At 55.4% G+C, this 22,403-nt stretch overlaps 2 protein-coding genes across 4 annotated transcripts; one reads left to right on the top strand and one right to left on the bottom strand.

The window, feature by feature from the left end:
• The first annotated feature begins 233 nt into the window (after positions 1-233).
• Positions 234-15,361, top strand: LOC110209453 (selenoprotein Pb-like). Of its 2 annotated transcripts, XM_078156604.1 has the most exons (6): positions 259-335; positions 2,702-2,975; positions 8,447-8,665; positions 12,150-12,362; positions 13,016-13,142; positions 14,697-15,361. In XM_078156604.1, exons 2-6 carry the CDS (start codon positions 2,947-2,949, stop codon positions 14,919-14,921), a joined length of 813 nt encoding a protein of 270 aa, XP_078012730.1. In that variant the 5' UTR covers positions 259-335; positions 2,702-2,946; the 3' UTR covers positions 14,922-15,361. The 2 variants fall into 2 exon arrangements, with proteins under 2 accessions (XP_078012731.1, XP_078012730.1); XM_078156605.1 differs by lacking the exon at positions 2,702-2,975 and having other exon boundaries at positions 234-335.
• Positions 15,362-18,415: 3,054 nt separating this feature from the next.
• Positions 18,416-22,350, bottom strand: UROD (uroporphyrinogen decarboxylase). 2 transcript variants are annotated; one of them, XM_020987574.2, is made up of 9 exons: positions 22,241-22,350; positions 21,509-21,681; positions 21,355-21,434; positions 20,400-20,462; positions 19,940-20,317; positions 19,546-19,683; positions 19,120-19,220; positions 18,750-18,816; positions 18,416-18,654 (listed from the first exon to the last, which is right to left on the bottom strand). In XM_020987574.2, exons 1-9 carry the CDS (start codon positions 22,258-22,260, stop codon positions 18,493-18,495), a joined length of 1,182 nt encoding a protein of 393 aa, XP_020843233.1. In that variant the 5' UTR covers positions 22,261-22,350; the 3' UTR covers positions 18,416-18,492. The 2 variants fall into 2 exon arrangements, with proteins under 2 accessions (XP_020843233.1, XP_020843234.1); XM_020987575.2 differs by having other exon boundaries at positions 19,940-20,299.
• Between the last annotated feature and the right edge of the window lie 53 nt (positions 22,351-22,403).

The raw sequence follows: 22,403 nt of genomic DNA, 5'->3' as shown, positions 1-22,403 counted from the left end.
TGTCAAGTAATTCACATTCTAATATGGGAGACAATATGCAGATAGCAAGGTGTCTTTGTACACACACACACACACACACACACACACACACACACACACACACACACACACACACACACACAGAGTAAAGGGCATCTGGAGGTCAGCTCTGACCAGTGAGGCTGAGCCCCTGATTTGGACCCCATCCTGCACCCTCCACCTCGACCCCTCCTCTTGAGGCGGAGCTGCTGGGCACAGATAAAGTCTAGTGAGCAAAGGTCACCGTTCGGGTCCCCAGGCTGGGCTCCCGCTCCAAGGGCCAGCAGCTGAGGAAAGAGGAGCCCGCACAGCCCCAGGTGCAGTATCTGCTCCGTCCTGCTCTGCCAGTCCGGGAGATTGCCAGGGAACAGGGGGAAGGAAGTCAAGGGACTGTTGTGTGAGGATTCACAAACTCCCCAATCTCAATGGGCCATGGGGTCACTCTGTGGGGAAGACCTAGAACCCCAGAGTTCCAGCCCTGGGGACTTTGGAGATTGTCAAGTCTAACCCTCTTGTTTTGCAGAGAAAGAAAATAAGTCCCAAGGTCACACCACTCATCACTAGTAGAGATGAGATTTGAACCCAGGGCTTAGACTCCAAATCCAGACCTTTCTGCATCTATGTCTGGAAAGGCTGAAAATATATTGGGCTTCTGGGAGGAGCCAGGGGAGGAATAGCCAAGAAATTTTGGGTCAAAAATAAGTGATATTAAGTCAATTTTAATGAGTGATAAGTCTGTTTTTATATGGGAAAAGTCACTGTACCTATTAAGTATTACTGATCCATTCACAAGTGAATATTTAGTATTTTAGGGGGACCTTGCTGCCAGACAGCTCCTGCCTGTCTGGGGATCCCTAGCCATCCTAGGACCCTCCCTCAGTGAGCCCTGCAACGGTTTGGTCAGTGTCCAGATGGAGGGGGGCTGGGACATGTTCTTGGACCATGAGGGCTGGGAGCTACTTCAGGCCTGGCAAGATCCTTTCCCAGCGTTGCTCAGGTCCTAGGAATCTCCAGGGGTTCAGAAGATGTCAGAGCCTCGAGGGAGATGGAGCCTACTCCCCACCCCCACCCCGTCACAGAAAAGGCCCGGAGAAGACAGGGGATTCGTGCAGTGTTGTACGAACAGGAAGATTTAGAACCCAGGTCTTCTGTGCCCATAAAACTGGCTGGGCCTGCAGTCTTGGAAGAGGACAGGGATGTCCAGGCCTAGGAAGGGCAGTGGAATTCTGAAGGACCCTGGGGTGGGGGTGGCAGGTGGGAGGCAGGGAGGGAGTTAGCAGCCAGTCACTTCTGAACAAAGAGGGGGCCTGGGGAGGGGCCATGAGAGCCTCTGCCTGGGCTGCTCTTTCTCTGTTCAGCTCATGGTGGGAGGTGGGGATGGAACAAGCTGGGGACAGTCTGGACAAAGTCCTTTGTGAAGGTGGCTGTGGCAGGGGTGGGGGGTGGGGGCTTCCTCTGCCAAGGACAGGGGACATAGCATCTCCTGGGGGAGGATGGGCTGGGCTGAGCTGAGTCAGGAGGGCCTGGGTGTGAATCCTGTCTCTGACATGAACACCCCACCGAGTGTGGCTGGGGTGGGATGCCACCCCATTCCCAGCTTCAGTTTCCTCATCAGTAAAATGAAGCTAATTCGTGAATGGCCCATCTCTAGCTCAGCCCTTCCTAACTTTGCTGAGGACAGACTCCCTTTTGGTCTCCACTGACTGAGTCACCTCCCAATGACCAGAAGCCAAGGTGCATCCAGGGGCTTGGGCAGGGCCTCAGTCTCAGCCTCAAGAGCTGTGTCTGCATGGACAGCCCCCCAAGCTACGGGCAGAGGAGCCTGAGATGGAGGGAGTGAGGAACCAGGACCCTCCTTTGACCCCTCCCACCCAGGAGTGCCCCAGCTCCACAGCACCCATTTTAATCCCACTCACCCAGGCTGGTACAGTGGAAACAAACTCTGGGTTTGGAGCTGGGGGATTCGGGTTCGAATCTCACTCTCTCATTTCCTACCTGTGTGACCTTGGGCAACTCATTTCATTTCTCCGGGCCTCAGTTTCCCCATCTATAAAGGGTTGAGGAGGTCAGACTGTATGGCCTCTGAGACCCTTTTCATCTCTGCCTCTGTGATCCTATGAGCCAGAAAACATTTATTAAGGCCTGCGCTGGGTGCTGGGGATACAGAGAGGAGGAAACAGCTTCTGCCCTCAAGGAACGTCCATTCTATTGAAGGGGTTACAGAGGAAGAGGAGGAGGAGGAGGATATGAGAGAGAGAGAGAGAGAGAGAGAGAGAGAGAGAGAGAGAGAGAGAGAGAGAGAGAGAGAGAGGAGAGGAGGGAGGGAGGGGGAGAGAGGGAGAGACAGAGACAGAGAGAGAGAGACAGAGAGACATAGAGGAGGGGAGGGGAGAGAGACAGAGAGACAGAGAGAGAGAGGGAGCTGACAATTGAGATCAGGAAAGAACTCATGTAGGAACTGGTGTTGTCATTGAGTTGTTTTCGTAGTGCCTGACTCTCCATGGCTCTGACTGGGATTTTCTTGGCAGAGATACTGGAGTGGTTGCCATTTCCTTGTCCAGCTCATTTTATAGATGAAGAAACGGAGGCCAACAGGATGGAGTGACTTGCCCAGGGTCACACAGCTAATAAGTGTCTGAGGCCGGATTTGAACTCAGGTCCTCTTGACTCCTCTATCCACCAGACTGCCTCACCGCCCCATCAAGTGGCCCCTGAGCTAAGCTTTCCAAGAGGTAGAGAAGAAGAAAGCATCTGAGGCTGTTGAGAACAGCTCCCACACGGGCACAGTTCTAGGAGATGGAGGGCTGAGTCTGCAGGACCAGTGTGTGGAAGGCAGGAATGTGAAGTCAGCCAACCAACCAAGAAGCATTTATTAAACACTTCCTGTGTGCCAGACAGTGCCAAGTGCCAGAGACACGAAGAAACTTCATGGAGCGGAAGGCATCTTGCCTCGAGAGGTCAATGGAGCCAGACTTGGTGCCAAACAGAGGAGTCTGGGTAAAAGGGAGCCAGTCAAGTTTCTTGAGAAAGGGAGGAAAGTGGCATTAGGAAAATTATTTTGGCTGGTTTGGAGTGGGGAGAGACCAGAGGCAGAGTCCAGTTAGAAGGCTATTAGTCTGTGGTAGTTCAGGTGAGGGGGGGATAGAGCGGGGACTTGGTGAGGGGTGACAAGGAGATGCATATGAGATGCCAGAGAGATGGAAGTGACACCATTTGGTAACTGATGGTCTGTTTGAGGTGAGAAAAGGAGTTGAGGACAAGACGGAGGCTCTGAGCCTGGGAGACCACCAAGAAATTGGGAAGTGGAAAAGAGGGGAGTATTTGGGGTGGGGGGAAGAGAATTGGGTTCTGTTTTGGATGTGTTGAGCTTGAGGTGCCTCTGGGACATCCAATCCAAAATGTCCCTAGGTGATATGGGAATGAAGCTCAGGAGAGAGACTGGGGCTGGGTGTATAGATTTGGAATCCTCCATGGGAGCTGACGAGGTCACCAAGAAGCAGCATAGAGAGCAAAGGGGGGCCCAGGACAGCGTCCTGAGGGATGCCCACAGTTAGAAGTGACCTGGATGAAGAGCCAGCCAGCCAGACAGGTACGAGGAGAACCAGGAGAGAGGGTGTCACAAGAACCCAGAAAGGAGACAGTGTCCAGGGGAAAAGGTGGTGATGTCTGGAGAGAGGTTACAAAGGATGCGATCTGGTGATTAAGAAATCAGCCTTAGAGAGCAGTTCCAGGTGAATGGAAGGAAAAGCAGAGTCTGATAGCCAAGGAAGGAGAAAAGGGATTCACCCAGAAGGTCCAATTGAGTCTGGGTAGCAAAAATTTGTCTTGGACCCCTGCAGCCAGGAGTGGTGACTTCCTCCAGGAACATTCAGTTGTATTATGTAGGAGCAGAGAAGGTGATGGGCATCTAGGTGGCACAGTGGATAGAGTGCCAGCCCTAGAGTCAGGAGGACCTGAGTTCATCAGGAACTTTTTTTGTGCGGGTGAGGCAATTAGGGTTAAATGACTTGCCCAAAGTCACACAGCTAGTGAGTGTTATGTATCTGAGGCTGGATTTGAACTCAGGTCCTTCTGATTCCATGGCCCGGTGCTCTCTCTACTGTGTCACCTAGCTGCTCCATAGAGGACCTGAGTTCAAATCCAGTCTCAGACCCTTACTAGCTATGTGACCCTGGGCAAATCACCTCACTCTGTTTGCCTCAGTTTCCTCACCTGTAAAATGAGCTGGAGAAGGAAATGGCAGACCCCTCCAGGATCTCTGCCAAGGAGACCCCAAATGGGGTCATGACTGAACAACAACATATAATGTTTACATGTTATCCTATTGGGTCCTTACAACTACCTTGGGAAGTACATGTGATCAGTAACCCATTTCACAGATGAGAAAAAATGGAGGCTAAGAAAGATGGAATGATTCATCCAGGGTTAACAGTAAGCATCTGAGGTGAGGAAGAGTCAGGTCTTAGGGGCGGCTAGGTGGTGCAGTGGATAGAGCCCTGGCCCTGAAGTCGGGAGGACCTGAATTCAAATCCAGCCTCAGGAACATAATATTTCCTAGGTGTGTGACTGTGGGTAAGTCACTTAACCCCAATGGCCTTAAAAAAAAAAAAAAGAAAAGAATCAGGTCTTGATCATTTCCAGTCTAGGGCTCTGCCTGCCCTGCTACCTGGCTGTTTTCTAATCTCTAGGGATCAAAGAAAGCCCGAAATTATACAAGCATAGGAACAAATAGACGGGCTGTCCTGTCCTCAAGGCTCCTGTTCTCCTGGAGGTTACAGCATGTACCCATATAAGTAAATAGAAAATTATCTGAGGAGGGAGAAAGGAGGGAGAGCTTCTTGTAGGAGGAGGCATCTCTATCTGACCTCAGCTATTCACCAGCTGGATGACCTCAGGCAAATCCCTTAACCTCTCTGTGCTGCACTTTCCTCATCTGTAAAATGGGGATAATAATAACCCCTCTCTCCGAGGTAGAATGAATTGAGATCATATTTGTAAAGTGCTTTGCAGACCTTGTGCACTCTATAAGTATTAGGGAGGATGATGAGAGGCAGAGATGGTGGGGAGAGAAGAGCCATATAAAACTGCCGGTTAACAAACCAACTGAGCTGAAACATAGGGTGTGTGACAGGAAGAAAGAGGAGGTAAAGCAGGCAAGGTTTGTCGGAGCCTTTACCTGGAAGACCTGAAGAATGCTACCGAGGATCTGCTAGTTCAGAGGTGACCTCAGGCACTAGCTGTGTGACCCTGGGTAAGTCACTTAACCTCGGTTTGCCTTAATCCACTGGAGAAGGAAATAGCAAGCCACTCTAGTATCATTTGCCAAGCAAACCCCTGGCCAGTATTGGCTTGTTACGATCCACAGGGTCAGTCGGACACAACTGAATGGCCATGACAACTGGGCGCTGCAGAGCTTTCAGCCTCCCAAAATAAGCCAAGCTCACACAGGAGGAGGCTGGCTGCTTGTGGCTGGACACACCTGTGTGACCCAGGGGGCAGGGACAGGGAGGGATCTGAGAGGGCTCCAAGGACAAGGGGAGCTGGCAGCAGAGAGGGTGCCGGGCTGAGGCAAGATGGTGCTTCGGGCCTGGGGGTGGTTTGGAAGAGGGGAGGGCAGTCTGCTTGGCTGGCGTTCCGGGGAGCAACGGTGGAAGGTGGGTCTTCCTGCCCTGCTGTCAGAGGCCTTTGAGATTTAAGGGAAGAGTGTGCCCTCTGCCCTTAGGCTTCAGAAATCCTCCCTACCTGACCAAGGGCAGGCGCCTGGCCCTGGCCCACCACCTGCTCACACTGGTTCTGTCTCAGCGTCTTTGAACTGGGGGCCCAGGCATCTCATTGCATGCAAGGCCATGCTGACTCAGCAGCTTTATCCCCCCACGAACACACGTATGCATGCACATATACAGTGTACACAAGCATATATATACATGCATCACACACATACACAGACACATAAATACACACAGCCACAATACAATACACATGAACACATGTACATGCATATGGCATGATGCACGCATACCGTCACAACACATATGTGCACACATGCACACATAGATGCATGCGCACAATACGCACATGCATGTGCACACCCCTACATACACACATGCATTTATACCCATATACATGTAAATGTATACACATCCATACACATACACACACCCCCTGCTTTCTCTTCCTTCCTTTCTCTCATCCCTCTTAAATTCTTCTCCAATTTACTTGTTTAATGGCTATGTTGAATTAATTTTTTTGAAGACAAGCCGCACAGAACGAAGAGCCTCTGCTTCATGTAGAGCTCTCTTTTTCTGTCTGGCTGTGTGTGTGTGTAAATGCTGTTTGCATCTGATGTTTGAATAAAACTGAGTTCAGAATAAAAATAAACAAACAGCTGGCAGATGCACTGGGAGAGAATTCCATACTTTCTGGGGTGGATTTCATAGGATCAGAGACTCCAAAGCTGAAATGAACCTTAGCAAACACCAAGTGCAAACCCCTCACTTTAAATGAGGCAGGAGAGAGGAAAGGGCTTTGCTCAAGGTCCCAGAGAGAGTAAGTAGTAGATTTGGTACTAGAACCAAGGGCCTCAGACTCTGGAACCAGCCCACCTCCCATTTCTGTTGAAGGGACCGTGTCCTTTCTTCCTCTACAACATCTAAACCTCAGTTTCCTCATCTGTAGGAAGTAGGGATTGGACTGGAGAGCAAGTGTCTCTCTCATGCAAATCTCTAATCCTATGATCTGTTCCCTTCTCTCCACTCAGTATAGGCCCTCATCCCTCTCACCCGGACTATAGCATTGGCCTCCTCACTGGCCTCCCCATCCCCTCGATGCCCGCTCCAGCCCCACTCAGCTGTCAAAGAGATCTTTCTAAAACCCTAGCATGATTTTGTCCTCCTCCCCCAGTAACTCCAGAGGCTCCCTCTCCCCTCTAGAATCGAATGGCAACTCCTCTGGCCCCTCCCTACCTCTCCAGACTTAGTGCAATTTATTCCTGTCCATACAATGCATGGTCCAGCCAGACAAATCTTACCGTTTCTCACACACGACTCCTTCTGCCACCCCTTGCCTTAGCCCTGGCTGACCTATTGCCTGGAAAATTCTTTGGTCTCTCCAAGTCACTCATTCCCTTCGAGCTCAGCTCAAATGCATCCTTCTCTCCCCCTCCCTTCATCATCCCCCTCCCTTCCTCATTCCCCTGCCTTCTTTCTTCTCCCTGCCTCCTTCTCCTCTCATCGTCCTTCTGATTTTTCTCCCTCTTCTTTTTTATCCCCGCCCCCCCCCTTTCCCTTCTCTGGGTTCAGAAGGCAGCTGGGATTTTCATCTTCAAAGCTAGAGAGAACAAGGACACTTAGGAAGGCCAGAGAAGCTGGCCCTGGCCTTGGGACAGAGAGACCTTTGTCTTCCTCCCACAATCTCCCATTATGAGTCTCTGATGCCAGGGGAAAGGGACCAGAAAAGAACATTCCTTCTCTGTGCCTAGTGGGCATCTGTACCAAACTGCCAGGGCTTCTCCATCTTCTCTCTCCCCATTGCTACCCATTGTAGGAGGGTCCGAAGGCAGGCAGATGGCCCAAGCCCAGTGCCAGCTCTGGGGCAGTCAGGGAGCTGGTAGCCCTACCGTCTGAGGCCACCAAATCTGAGCACACTCAAGCACAAATGAGTCAGTGCTATTGAGTGGGAAAAGCCCTGGGCTAGAGGTTCAAGGCACCTGGATTTTAATCCCAGTTCAGCCATTAATTTCCTGTATGACGTTGGGCCTCTCTTTTTCAGTTGTGTCCAACTCTCCGTGACCCCACTTGGGGTTTTCTTAGCAAAGAAACTGGAGTGGTTTGCCATTTCCTTCTCCAGCTCATTTTACAGATGAGGAAATGGAGGCAAACAGGGTGAAGTGACTTGCCCAGGGTCACATAGCTAGTAAGTGTTTGAGGCTGGATTTGAACTCAGGCCCTCTTGACTCCAGGCCTGGTGCTCTATCTACTGCGCCACCTAGCCACCCTGGGCCTCACTTTACCCCTTTGTGAAATGAAGGGGTTATATTCCATGATCTTCTGTTTTATCCAGCTGCACAGGAGTTAACATTGTGTTTGGAGCTGGACACAACCTTAGAAACCAAATCCAGCTGTCTCATTTTACAGATAAGGAAACTGAGGCCCAGAATGGGGAGAAGGCCTATCTGAGGTCACAGAAGAAAAGCCATAATTTCAGCATCAGTCCTTTGGCTCGGCTTCCTCATCACGCTGCCCTCTCAGAGGGGAAGAAGCTACTGCTAGAATGGAAGCTTCTTGAGGGCAGGCCTGAGCCATTTCCTAATCTTTGCCTACTGCCTTATAGCCAGTAGGTGCTTAATTAGTGTTTATTGAATGAATGATTGAGAACAGAGAGGCTGTCTCTTTCCCAGTCCCTCTTGACCTCTGTCACCTTTGTTCTCCAGGCAGATGGCAGGGATGGGTCCCCCAGGCCTTGCCATGGCCATCCTGCTGGGGCTGGTGGGGGCCACCCTGGCCTCTGAGAACGGGACAAGGATCTGCCAGCCAGCCCCAAAGTGGCAAGTGGACGGAGGCACATCCCCCATGGAGGAAGCCCTGGGCCAAGTGACGGTGGTGGCCCTTCTGAAGGCCAGCTGACACTTCTGTCTCAAGCAAGCTGCCAGGTGACAGGCAAAGAGGGGTGGTCTCAAGGGGAGAATGGTACAATGCTCAGGGACTACCAGACCCGAGGGGCCCAGGAAGTCAAGGCAAAGGGAGCCAAACCAATACTCAATAGAGACTTCAGGTCAAAGTTTCAAACTGGTCACTCATCAGCTTTGGGGCTACATCAGGTCACTTTCTCACTCTGAGCCTCAGTTTCCTCCATCAGAAAATCTCATCATAGGAAGGGAGCTCAGTGGGAATAAGACCGCCCCCTCTCCATCCCAGAAACAAATGGCCTCTATTTGCAGACCTCCAAGGACAGGGAGATCACTACCTCTCAAGGCAGCCCATCCCACTCAGGGATGGGAAATTCTTCTAGACCATCGAGCTCAGTTGGCCCCTCTGTGGCCTTCTCCCTTTGTTCCTGGCTCTACCCTCTGGGCCAAGGAGAGCAAGGCTGACCCTCCTCCATGACAGCCTCTCAAACACTTGGAGCCGGGGATCCCCTGGGGTCCTCCCTGAATGTTCTTCTTTCCAGGATAAACATCCCCTGGGTCCCTCCCTTGAGCCTCCCATGGCATGAACCCCAGGTCCTTCCCCCTCCTGCCTGCCCTCCTCTGAACACTCTCCAGCCCATTCAAAGCCCTTCTCAGACCCCCGTGCTCCAGCAGAGGCCTGACAGGGCCTCACCTCTTTAGTCCTGAATGCAGGCCCACAGTGCACCAGGTTTTGTCCACCCTAATACACTAGTGTGTGAGACTCAGGTCCACTAGGACCGCCAGTCTCTTCCAGACAAGCTGCTGTCTGTCCAGTCAGGACTCCCACTATCCTATACCTATGAAGGTGACTTTGGAACCCAAGTGTAGGCCATTTATCCCCCTGAATTTGACCTGTTATCTCCTTTTAATTTCAAGCTCTGTCAGCTGGTTTGTCCACTACCCCCCTGTCTAGTGTGGGCTCATCTGCTATTTGATGAGTGTGGCACTGATGCCTTTACCCAACCAACAGCCCAGGGTCACGCACAGTCAGTCAACAAACATTGAAGAAGTGCATGCCATGTGCCAGGCACTGTCCCTGCTCTTAGGAGCTCCCAGGTTAACAGGGTGGGGGTGGGGTGGGGAGACAGCCTGTGAACAAGTATGTAGAGTCAAGGGCCATCCAGGGTGAATTGGAAATAAGCGCCAGGGGCAGGCACTGGCAACAAGAGGGCTGGGGAAGGCTTCCTATAGAAGGTGGGATTTTGGCTGAGGTCTGAAAGGAGCCAGGGAAGGTAGGAGGTGGAGAGGAGGAGGGAGAGTGTTCCAGGCCCAAGGGACAGCCTGAGAAAATGCCCAGAGCCAAGAGATGGAGCGTGGTGTTCATGGACTAGCCCAGAGGCCGGTGTCACCGGATGGAAGAACATGGTGGGGTGACCAGACTGGAAAGGCAGGACGGGGCCGGCTTGTGAAGGGCTTCGACTAGTGAACAGAGGATTCGATATTTGAGCCTGGGGTGATAGGGAGCACTGGAGTCTAGTGAGTAGTGGTGTGTGTGTGTGTGTGTAAGTGTATGTGTGTGTGAATGTGTGTGTGTGTGTGTGTGTGTGTGTGTGTGTGTGTGTGTGTGTGTGAGTGACAAGGTTTGACCTTTGCTTCAGATTCCGTTCAAGAGACCAAATGAAGGATGGTCTGGAGCAGGGGGGACTCATGAGACAGGCAGACCTCCCAGCAGCTGTCCCTTTAGTCTAGGTGTGACATTTTGAGGGTCTGCACTGGGGGGCGGGGACAGTGTCAGAGGAAAGAAGAGAATGTATTCAAGGGATGAGGTAAAGGCAAATTCAACATGTGTTGGCCACAGATGGAATAGGGGAGGTGAGAGAAAGAGAGAGAGACAGAGAGACAGAGACAGACAGAGACAGAGAGATAGAAAGAGGAATCGTGGATGGCACGGAGGTTGTGTGACCAGAAGGATGGTGGCTCCTTGACAGTAACTGGGGTGTTAGGAAGAGGGGAGGGTTTGGGGGGAGAAATAACGAATTCATTTTGGGGATATGTTGAATTTAAGACATCTGTCTATGAGAGAGCCAGTTCAATATATATGACAGGCAGCTGGAGACATGATACTGGAGGTCAGCAGAGAGGTTAAGATTGTGGTAAGTGAATGCATGGGAGGCGATGAAAGCACCAAGTGAAATAGTATAGGTGTAGATGAGAAGAGGGAGGGGCCTGCGGGACAGATGCGGTTAGTGGGCGTCACCTGAATGAAGACCTAGCGGGAGACTGAGGAGGAGCGGTCAGAGAGGTAGGAGGAGAACCAGCAGAGAAGGCAGGCGTCCCTAGCGCCTAGAGAGAGGTGAGGGCGATGGCCAGTGTCAAAGGCTGCAGAGGGGTCAACAAGGATGAGGACGGAGGAAAGACATGGGAATGGCGATTTAGGAAGACAGAGAAGAGAGGAGCCAAAGGTGCCAGCTGTCGAAGACCCCTCTTTCTAGACACGAAAGGGAGGACAGAAGGGACAGAAAATGGGAGACGGCCAGATCAAGCGAGGGTTCTCTGAGGATGGGGGAGATGTGGACGTGCTTGCGGGCAGGAGGGGAGCAGCCAGGAGGCAGGGTGAGATTAAGGCGGAATGAGGACCACGGCAACAGAGGGGCGATCTGTCGGGGAGGGTGGCATGGACTGGGATGCCTTGTATGTGTGGAGGGCTTGGCCCTGGTGAGGAGGAGGGCCACCTCTCCATGGGAGATGGGAGCGACAGAAGCATCTGGGAGTAGGAGGTGGGGAAATGCGGAGAAGAGGAAGCTCATGATGCGCGGCTTCAGTTTTATGGGGACCATAAATGTGAGGCCAGGTTCTCCAGTGACCTAACTCTGGCACTTGATGTCGTTCCTAAAGAGCAGTCGTGTGGAAAGCCCTTGGCAGTGGCTGGACGTGGCAGCAATGGAGACCGTGACCTTCAGGAGGTCTCCTGGCAGTTCTGAGCTGAGCTGCCCCCGTATCCTCCCCTTCCTGGGCCAGCCCCCAGGAATGCCCCACCTTCTGGGTCTTTGCCGGTTCCCAGGCCCTAGCCAACAGTGGGTTTATTCATTGTGAGAGAAAAGGGGGAGGGAGAAGAAAGGGCAGAGGTACTTAACCAAAAATAGGATCTTTCTGAAGTCAACCCGCCCCCACTTAGGGGGCCAGAGGGACCCAGGAGAGGCTTCCATCTAGCAACTCCCTCTGCCTCCTACCTCCCCACAGACTTCTGAGGGAGCCCAGAAATCCCTGAGGCACTCCTTTCTCCACTCAAGACCATTTTACAGAGGAGGAAACTGAGGCCCAGACAGAGGAGGTGCTAGCCCAAGGTCTCAAAGGGAAGCGATGGCAGGGCCGGGAATGGCCCCTGTCTTGGCCTGCCAGGCCACTCTCCTGGCTCTCCCATCTCAAGGTCAAGGCCCTTGCTAGCAGAGGCTCTGAGGGCAAGAGGGGACAGGGAAAGGAGGCTCCCTAAGGCCCCACTTACCAGTTCCTCCTTTCTTGTCCTCAGCATAGGCAGCTTGCAGGAGCGCCTGGCCCGCGTGGATGCTGCTGGTGTTCGCTTCATCATAGTCAATGAAAAGTCGCCCCTGTCTCAGGCCCTGCATGGAGAGCTAGAATTCCACGCACCCCCTGGCATACCCGTCTACAGCCAGCAGGGGCCTGGCCCTGACATCTGGAGCATCCTCGGGGGTGCCAAGGATGACTTCCTTGTCTATGACAGGTAGGAGCGCTGGGCTGGGAATGGGGCTGGGGTCACAGGAGGGTAGACAGAGATGCTGATCAGTCAGGGAGGAACTGCTGAAGCCTTGGCCCTCCCAGCCCGTGCCCGTCATGTGCTTCCTAAGCCCATGGTTGGAACTTGACTCCTGATGACTGCCGCTGGGCTGACAGGCTTCCCCTCCCCTCCTTGCCTTGCCTTCACTTGGCAGAGCCGCCCCAGGCCCCAGAGACTATATGAGTGTGTGTGCGTGTGTGTGCCCATGTGTGCGTGTGTGTGAGACGGGCAGCCTCCTGATCTGATGGGGGGCAACCCAGCACCCCCTGACCTCCTGGAGGACCGGCGTCAGCAGCTGAGCCTCACACACCCTACCCCCAGTGGCTTGAGGTTTCCCAGGCTCAGTGGGGCAGCAGAGCCCTAGGGAGGGAGCGGCTTTCCAAAGAGGCAGGCACAGGCTGAGGGCCCCGTCAAGCCAATGCCTCATTTTGTGGATAGGGAAACCGAGGCCCAGAGAAGGCTAGGGTAAGGGACTTGTTCAGGCAGCAGGGACTTGTTGAGGTCAGGTGGCAGGGCCAGGGGCAGGATTCACACTCAGGCCCTGCGACTCCCAGCCCAGCCCTTTCCCCACAGCAGGCTGGCTCTGTCTGCCCTCACAGGTGTGGCCGCCTGACATTCCACCTCCAGCTGCCCTTTAGCTTCCTGCACTTCCCCTTTGTGGAGTCGGCCATTCGCTTCACCCACCGGCAAGATCACTGTGGGAACTGTTCTTTCTACTCCACCCAGGTGAGGCCCAGAGACAGCGAGGGCATGACCGGGGCATGGGGGGAGGCACAGGGAGGCTTAAGGTGGGCCTGGGGGCCTCAGAACTGTCAGGCACCTTTACAGACTTCATAAATGGGCAAAGGACCAGAGACTTGCCCAGGATCACACAGGGAGAGGGGGACCTTGAATGCTTATCAATGCTCTTTCTGCCTTCCTGGGCTGGCTACGGGTCGAAGGTAGGGTTATTGGGTCTCACAGGATTTGACAGTCAAGGAGAAACCAGAGGTCAGAACCTTATCCCCCCACCTCCCCTACCACCAGGGGCCCAGTCAGAACATTGAGGAGGCCTGTGGGTAACGCATGGGAGGGCTTGTGAATGTCTCCCTAGCAGTACACGGCATGGAATTCCCCCCTCCAAGTCTATGCTGTGTAGACTGTACCCTGGGTTTCTGAGGTACAGGTGAAAAGACTTCAGACCTTCTAAGAGCTGTGGGGGGCCTCCTTCCAGCACCCCTAGCAGGTCATAGCCCATCCACACAGGCTCCCTGAAATGTCCAGGCTCTCACCCCCAGGGGCCTACGCACCAGGGCTGAGCCTCCCCAGCCTCAGAGAACAGACTAAGGATCCACCCAGGTCTCCCTCCCTCCTGGGAACCTCTTTGTCTGGGTGGAACCTGTCAGAACTTGGGTTCCTCCAGGAGAACCTGGGAGAACCAAGGCCTCCAAGAAGACAGTGTAGACCTCAGAGGAAGGTGACCTACCTGTGTGTATGTACATGTGTAGACATCTGTGTCTGTGTAAGGAGAGTTCTCTCACAAGGGCTGGTCAGCATATCACCAAGTGAACCGTCTGCTCAGAGCCTGGGACTGGAGGGCCTCTTCCTGGAGAAGGTGCCCACTGCCAGGCGGTTAGTCCTCAGTGCCTGGGGCTGCCATAACCTGGTTGGGTCACTGTGGGCACTTGGGAGGAGCCACAGCCCCGACAATAATTCAGAATATCAGCTCAGATGTCGTTCAAAGGCACAGCTCCCAGGGAAGTCCGCAGGAGTAGCCCTGGCAGAGGGAGGGCTGGGGAGGCATGTGCCATAAGCTCCCCTCCCTCGCCCCAATAGAGTAGCTAGGAGACCTGATGGACCGAGGCAGTTTGTTATTTTGAATCTGCCCCTTGCTGAATACTGTCCTTGCAGGCAGGGCAGAATCACACATTTCACCAACATTAGCCTTGTAAGTGGACATTGGGTAATTTGTTTCTTCTGTGGCTGTCTAGGAAAATTATCTTTACACCTGGCCTTGTAGAGGAAACTGAGCCAGGGCTAGGCTGAAGGTACTTTGAGATGGAAGCCAGCTCTGAAATGGAGCCACTCAGGCCAGAGAGGAAGACAGGCCACCTCCTCCCCTCAGGCTTCCTGGTGAGCTGGCAGACCTGCTCAGCCCGGCTCAGCCCCAACTTTGGGGCCTTTTTCAGGCCCCTCAGCCCAGCCCCATCAGGTTGCTTTCTATACAGAGCTGGTGAATGGGTGTCTGCTTAGTGGGTTCGTGAAAACTGGTGGGCCATCATTGTCTTATGTCCTCTCTAGGTGAACAGCACAGACGAGGGGAAGGCTGAGTCACCGACTCAGTCCCCTAGCCCAGAAGGAGAAGGGCAGGAGCCCCAGGCTGAGGGGCCCAGCACCCACAGGCCGACTCTGTTGTCTAGCACCCTTCACACAGCCCATACCCCTGGTCCTGTCCGCAGCCGCGATAAGAAGCCACCACTTGGCCACAATCTAGAGCAGCCCCCCAATGAGGAGGCCACTGAATAACCCTCCCATGGCCATGGTTGAGGCCAGGCCCCCACTGCACAGGCAGGCCCCAAGAGGGCCACCAACCCCACTCCCAACCTCATCCTCCGTCAATCTGGCCTGTTTCAGGGAAAGGAGAAACTGAGGCGTCCCTGGGGCCAAGGTCACCATGGAACAAACCCATCTGTTTCCATCAAAGCTGTGGCCTGCTTGCCTGTGGCATTGGCTAGCTCTACATCTTACCCGCTGCCCCTTCCTCCCTCAATTAATGATGCCCACAGTGAAACCCGGCGAGCCGGCCATGGTGGGCTGATGCCACATAGAGAGGGGGAATGAGGAGGAGGCTCCATTGTCCATACCCAGGTGTGACTGCAAGCCAACATGAGGCACCAACCTGACTCAATACAAGTGCTCAGAGGAGTGGAGGGCTTGGCGAAATGGTTAATAAACTCCTCTCCCCAGAGCTGCCTCACGACTGTCTGTTTGAGGGTGCCACAGGTAACCTCACATTGTGTGGGGGGCAGGGAAGGAGGCAGATGCCCTGGGACACTGGGATGTGTGTGTGTGTGGGGGGGGGGTTAGCCAGCCTGGGTTTTGTCTAAGACTGGGGTGGGGAACCTTTGGGCTTGAGGTGTGGCCCTCTAGGTCCTCAAGTGCAGCCCTTAGACAGAAGTTTGCATTCAGTCAAAGGACTGAAAGCACTTGAGGACCTAGAGGGCCACATGTGGCCTTGAGGCTGCGGGGTTCCCCATCCCAGGTCTAAAGGAATCTGGCAAGTGTCTTCCATATACCAGAGAATGGTGGGCCAGCCCCTAGAGATACAGAAACAGAATGACAAAGTTCCTGCCCTCCTGGAGTTTACATTCCCCTGAAAGATACATTTAAACTGACAAGGAAACATACAATGGAATCAAAGGGAGGTCAACAAGCAAGACAAAGGAGACAGACCTGTAGGAGGCAAGGACTGAGCCAGATGTCTGAGGGCACTCCAGGCAGGAGAGGGAATGCCCAGGTCTGGGGAGGCACCTCTAGGCCAGTCTGGCAGAGGGATCCTTAAAGGTGGAATCCAGACCCCAGGGGCTCCTGGGGTGTCAAAACTATTTTCACTAAAGCATCTAGACATTTTAATTTCTAATATGGTCAGTGTTGGTAGATATAAAACCATGGAAATAAAAGCTCTTTGTTGGGGGGATCCTGAAAAAATTTAAAGGTGTAAAGGGGTCCTGAGATTAAAAAAAAGTTTGAGAAGAGTAAAAGTGTGAGTAGCTTTAAATACTAGAGGCCCGGCTGGAGCCTTGGGGACCCCCACAGTCAGGGGGCTAGACAGGGAGGAGGATCCAGAAAATGAGACAGAAAAGGAACAGGCAGAGAGGTAGGAGAACCGAGAGAGAGACAGACACACGAAGAAAGACAGAGAGCAGAGAGACACAGAGAAAGAGAGAGGGAGAGAAGAAAGAGAGAGAGGAGGGAGAGATAGACAAGAGAAGGCAGGAGGGAAGGATAGAAAGAAACAGAGAGACAGACAGAGAGAGGTGTTCTGAAAACCTGGAGAGAAGAGAGATCACGGAGAAGAGAGCGACCAAGAGGGCCAGAGGTCAGGGAGAGCGAGGCTGGAGAAAAGGCCACTGGATTGGGCAGCCAGGAGGGCCTTGGCCACTTTGGAGGCGGGGTTTTGGTGGAATGATGAGGTCAGAGGCCAGCCTGAAGAGGGTTTAAGAGTGCGACAGGAGGGGGTGGAGGGGGCGGAGGGGGCAGTGTAGACAGCCTTTCCAGGGGTCTGACTGAGAAGGGAAGAGAGATGGAGAACGATTGTTTCTGTAACAAACCAAACCAGCTCTTGGCGTGTAAGTGCTCAGTAGGATGTGGCTGTAGGAGGGGGACGTCTGAGCAGGTCCCTCTTGGCCCCCTTGCCCCTCCCCTTCACCCCCAGGGCCTGGCTCTCCCTGTGGCTCTCCCGACTCGGGGAAGACCAGCCACAGGGGGCTACTTCTCATTTTTCAGATAGGTAAACTGAGGCCCACAAAAGGGCAGGGGCTTGGCTCTGATAGTCCCGTGTACCCTTGTCCACATCCTCGAAGAAACCCTGTAGGGAGGACACACCACCAACCTGCAGGCCTTCCTTCCTAGGGGCTCTGACCCTCTGTGGGCCCCCAGTCTGGTGTTATCTTTCCAGCTTTCTCCATCACACAGGGCACCTCCTCCCACACTCAGAGCCAGCAGGGACCCGGGATCAACCTGAGTCCAGCATTTCCTGATCAGGTGACCTCCGGATAGACCACCTCACCTCGGTGGGCCTCTGTCTTTTCTTCTGCAAAACGGATATCATCTTACCCAAAGCGCCCCCTTAGAAGTGAAGGGGTGTGTGGAAGCTCTAGTGAGGTTTGGTAGGTGAGTGCTCTGCGGTCTTGGATACCCTCAGGGATGCGCCTCTCACTTTCTGCCTGGTCACACTAAGAAGGCTGTAGCCCACGCCCGCTCACTGCCCTCCTCCCTCGGCTCTCCACTGACTTGCCCAGCTGGTCTAGAGAATGCTGGTGCCCCAGAGCCTGCCTGGCTGGGTTCCCAAAGGCACAGGAGCGAGCTTCTACTCTGGCGGAGGAGCTGGTGAACGATGGGAGGGAGTATCCTGCCAACAGTCTCTGTGGGGCCCAGAAACCAGCTCTAGGCACAGATGCTTGGTGGAAGGAGCCTCTAGGGAGGCAGCCCTCCCCCTGGGGGCTAGCTCTCAGACTCAGGCTACTGACATCAGCTGCCTCTCCCCCTCACAGGCTCACTGAGTCAGGGAGGACCTTAGGGATAATGAAGTACAATCCCCGCCCCCCCCCATAAAGATGAGGACCAGGAAAGGAAAGGCCTGTGTCCCTGGTGCCCGAGTGAGTCGACGGCAGCCTCAGCCCTCGGGTTCCCCCAGGCTGAGTGCTACTCTTGGCTTCAGAGAAGGCACCCAGCCCAGGTCCTGTATCTCCAGGACAAGGTAGGGGGGCCTTTCCCACACATTCCCTGACCCCCATTTGACACAAGACCAGGCACTGGGAGAGGCCTCAAAGACCCACCTCTTCATTCTTCCAGGTCCAGCAGAGGTGAGGTAGGGCTGGACCCGTCCCCCTCTCCCATGCCTGCTGTTTCTCTGCAGGGCTGGCTTGTGGGCCCCCCTCCCTTTGAAGTGGTCAGCCCAGCCCTGCCCATCCTCTGTTTGGCCCCCGGGCAGAGGCGCTGGCTGCCCCTTCCTGTCTCTAATCTTCCTCCCGCAGAAGCCCCCAGCTCAGACTCCTGACCTCAGCTCCGGCCTCCATTCCCTTCCCGGCCCCACCTCTGCTCCAAGGATGCCTGTGTCCCCTGGCCAGCCTCTGACCTTTGTCCAGAGGGCTGGGCAGGCCCTCAAGTGGCATCAGGCTGTGGAGCCGTGTGGGGACAGTAGTGGGGCTGAGGGCCATGGCCCCAAAATGAAACAGCACCACGCTGGGAGCCCCAAGTGAAATCTGGCTTTTGAGGGAGGGAGGAGGAGCAGGCCAGGCCACTATAGACTCTTTATTCTGTTCAAAACAGCCTTCCTCACAGACGTTCTCCTGTCGGGGTGGTGGGGGAGGGGGGGTCACTTGTTCCGGAGCCGGCGGGAGTGTCGATGCACGGCCTCCACAAATGCCCCGACGTGTGCAGGATCCATGTCTGGGTAGATGCCGTGGCCCAGGTTGGCGATGTACCGCTGGGGTCCAAAGGCCGCCAGCATCTGCTCTACACATTGTTCAATCTTCTCCTGTGGGAGGGGAGGGAAGGGTGTGGAGCCCACGGTGGTCAGGGGGGCACGTGTGCCCACAGAGCCCACACAGACACCCCCACACACTTCCCTACCTTGGAGGCGTAGAGGGCACAGGGGTCCAGATTGCCCTGGAGGGTCACCGACTTCCCCACACGGTCCCTGAAACCAGTCATTCAGTCAATAAGCATTCATCACAAGCCAGATTAATGAAGGCCTATTCCTGGGGGGGCTCCCCCACCCCAAAAGCCACCCCCCTGACAAATCCACCCTTGTCAGGAGGCCTCCCATTCACAGATCTCACAGATCATTAGCCCTGGGAAGTCCTTGAAAGAGAACCCCCCATTTTACACACAAGGAAACTAAGGTACAAGACAGGAAACGACTTGTTGAAGGTCACACCATCAGTTCCAGGCGGAGATGGGCCTCAAACCCAGGCCCTAGTGACTGAGGCTCTTTACTCACCGGGCCTGGGCAGGGTTCACTGTCCAGTCAATTCCAACCACTTCATAGCCAGCCTGGGCCAGCTCTTCCAGGGCATAGTGTCCGTCCTTGGCAAAGATGATCTAGGCGGGGGAGGGGCAAAGGTGAGTGTCCCAGGCCAGGATGGACACCTCTGCCGTGGTGAACCTGGCCTCCTCAACCCCACTGTAACCCCCATGGGTCAGGGTTTCCTGGAACTCCCCAAACCCTTTCTACCCTTCACCTTCTTCCCAGAAGCTTTAAGATTAAAGATTGAAAGAAAATTCCCCCACAATCAGAGCTAAAGGGATTCATGTCCCTATTTTACAGAGGGGGAAACTGAGGCCTAGAAACCTTGAACTGGCCCCTGCCATGCACCCCCTCCCCCCACTGCCTCCTTTCAGACCCTTGTCCACATTGGGGCCTTACCAAGGGCACTGGTGCCTGCCCTGCCTCCTGCAGCCCGGCCTTGACCCTCTTGGCCACATCCCGGATGTAGGGCAGCGCAAACTCTGAGAAGAGCTCAGGGCCCAGGTGCCCGGCATGCGATTCAAACACCTGCAGGGCCTAGGGGGAAGGGTTGAAGGTTAGAGGTCAGAGGCTAAAGGGGGCAGCCCAGAGCTATCTCACCAGACACGGCTTGGGGAGACCACGCCCTGGGCCTTCCCCTCCCTCCTAGCCCCCTCCCAGGGGTGCCCCCACCTCCCTTCCCTCCTGGCCCCCTCAGGGGCCTTCTCAACCTCCTGGACCCCCCTGGACATCCCCCCACCTCTTCTCCCTCCTGGCCCATCCCAGGGGCCTCCCCTCCCTCCTGGCCCCTCACCTGTGCCCCTGCGGCCACCTGGCCCACAAGGTAGGGGACGAGGACATCGGTCAGGAGGCCTAGCAGGCGATGACTGGCCTTGGGCCACTGGTAGAGCCATCGCTTGGCCTGGGCCATGGTGTTTGAGCCTCCCCCCTCCACCATGTAGGACATCAGTGTCCATGGGGCCCCTGAGAAGCCGATGAGGGGCACACGCCCTGCCAGCTGGTGGCGGGTCAGTGTAATGGCCTGGAACACGTAGCCCAGCTCCTTGTCCACGTCTACGGGGGCCTGGAGGCGGTCCAGGTCCTGCTTGTCCCTTAGGGGCGATGAGAAGGTTGGCCCTTTGCCAGGCACCATGGTCACCTGCATGCCCAGTGCCTGGGGGGAGAGGGTAACCTGAGCCTGAAGGCTGGGCCGGGAGCCAGGAGGAGGCCCCCTCCCTTCCTCCTCCTCCTCCTCCCAGGTCCCTCCATCATACCTGGGGCACCACCAAGATATCGGAGAAGATGATGGCAGCATCTAAGGGGAATCGTCGGAGCGGCTGCGGGAAAACATGGGGGCATGAGTGTCTCTGAGCCTGCAACCAGAGGCAGTGGCTGCCCCAGCACAGGGCACAGAGACGGTTCCATTGGGCTGTGAGCCCAGGTCCAGGGTCTGGCACAGGGGACAAAGCCCCAGACCCAGAGTCAAGAGGCTGACTCTCACACTGGGAGTGGAGGGATCCTAGACTCAATTTTCTCATCTATAAAATGGGTACAACATTACTGGCACTCCCTGCCTCTGTGGCCTCCTTTGAGTAGCCTTCCCCTGTGTGTTCTTGGCTCCCAATGGCCTTGCCACCTCAGATCCTTTGTATGACTTGGCTGGGCAGGTCTCTTTTTTTGGAACAAGGTGGTAGCTGCCTGGGGATAAAGGCTGGGCTCTTGCAGGACTGAATGTTGGGCATCACCTTCTGGGCATTTGCCTGCCCCCTCCCCCCATTCTCCTCCTCCCTGAATCCTCCCCAGATTCCTCCCAGGGAACAGGGTCTGGGTCCCTGAGCTCTGTACCCCAGGTCCTCCTCACACTCAGCAGCTGCTTCATCCAGGTGGGGCTCACCTGCAGCCCCCCCCAAGTCCTGTAGTGACTCTTCCTCCCATTTTAGAGAACTTGAAACTGAGGCTCAAGGAGAAAGAGCAGGCTCTTCTTCAGCTCTGGAGTCCTGGCCTGGGATCTGAGTTCCAGTCACACTCAGTATCAGACAATTTAGAGCCCACCCCGGCCCGGAAATCCACAAGCTGGGGGACTCCAGAGGCCTTGCTCCCCTGGAGCCTCAGGATGGAATGCCAGGTCTCCTGCCTGGAGTAAGGCGGGGGTCAGACCCCCCCAGGAAGGGGGAGGAGCTGGGGTCACCCACAGAGCCAGGGGGCACTGCGGGCTCCCGGAGGCCTCACCTGCAGGGTCAGCTCACAGCAGGTCTCAGGGGAGCGGCAGGTGACAAAGAAGTCCTGGCCAGCCCGAGTCGCCAAGAACTCTGGGAGGGAGCAGAAAGTTAAGGGGGGGTCCTGCCCCTGCCCTCCCTCTGCTCCCCCTGCCCAGGCCTCTTACCTTTCAGGTAGCGGCCTGCCTGGCGCATGCACCACACTGGTGTGTAGTCCGTGGTCTCCCCCCAGGCTGCCCGCAAGAAGGTGTCATTCTGCAGTTTGGGGAACGCCTGGCGACAGTCCCCGCCTGGGCTAGGATCCGGGCTCTGGCTAACGCTGCTGGAGCTGGGGCTGTTGCTGGGTAGCCCGAGGGGGTGGGAGGGGCCTCAGGCTAGGGCGCCCCACCCCCCTTATCAGCCCTGGCCAGTCACTGCTTCAGCCTCCCCTCTCCCCAACTTGGAGGCCCAGCCCTGACCCCCATCCCCCACACTGCGCTTGCCCAGTTGGGGCCTCCCCAGCACAGCCCCCGGAGCCCCTGGGCAGCCAGCATAGAAGAGGAGGGAGGGCCCTGGGGGAGGAAGATGTGGGGGGCTCTGAGTGCCGAGACTAGGACATGGTGGGTGCGTGGGGAGTCCTGGATGGGAAGGTAGAACAGGAGGCCCTGACTGCCAAGGCCAGGACATGGTGTGTGTGCATGTGGGGGGGTCCTGGGAGGTAGCAGGATGGGGGCCTGAATGCCAAGGCCAGGGACAAGGTTGAGGGGTTCCTGGGGGGTAGGATGACAGGAAGCCCTGAGTGCCGAGGCCAGGGACAAGGTTGGGGGATTCCTGGGGGGGGGTAATACAGGGAGCCCTGAGTGCCGAAGCCAGGACCTGAGGGCAGGGAGCATGGACGCGGGGAGAGCGGCCGGACTCACCTTACCCCAGTCTCCTCCATCGCGCGGACCCCACTACACTCTGCGGGGTCCTGGAGCAGCCCCAGCCTCCTCCGGAAGCTCCGCCCCCCAGCCCTGTTCCCGCCCTGGGGTCCGCCCCCACGCCAGCCGGGTCCCGCCCCACGCCGCTCCTGGGCGCCGCCAT

This window comes from Phascolarctos cinereus, unplaced genomic scaffold (genome assembly GCF_003287225.1).
Source record: "Phascolarctos cinereus isolate Bilbo 61053 unplaced genomic scaffold, phaCin_HiC Scaffold_5;HRSCAF=322, whole genome shotgun sequence".
In the NCBI taxonomy this organism is placed as follows: domain Eukaryota; kingdom Metazoa; phylum Chordata; class Mammalia; order Diprotodontia; family Phascolarctidae; genus Phascolarctos; species Phascolarctos cinereus.
The sequence above is the reverse complement of the archived record's forward strand: the minus strand, read 5'-3'. Positions and strand labels throughout refer to the sequence as shown.

Excerpts from the sequence above, each read along its gene's own strand:
- UROD (XM_020987574.2), bottom strand. The coding sequence starts at position 22,260 with ATGGAGGAGACTGGGGTAAG. Across the intron at positions 19,684-19,939 it reads AGGTGGCCGCAGGGGCACAG|GCCCTGCAGGTGTTTGAATC; the intron begins GTGAGGGGCCAG and ends CCTTCCCCCTAG. Across the intron at positions 18,817-19,119 it reads GTGAACCCTGCCCAGGCCCG|GGACCGTGTGGGGAAGTCGG; the intron begins GTGAGTAAAGAG and ends GACTGGTTTCAG.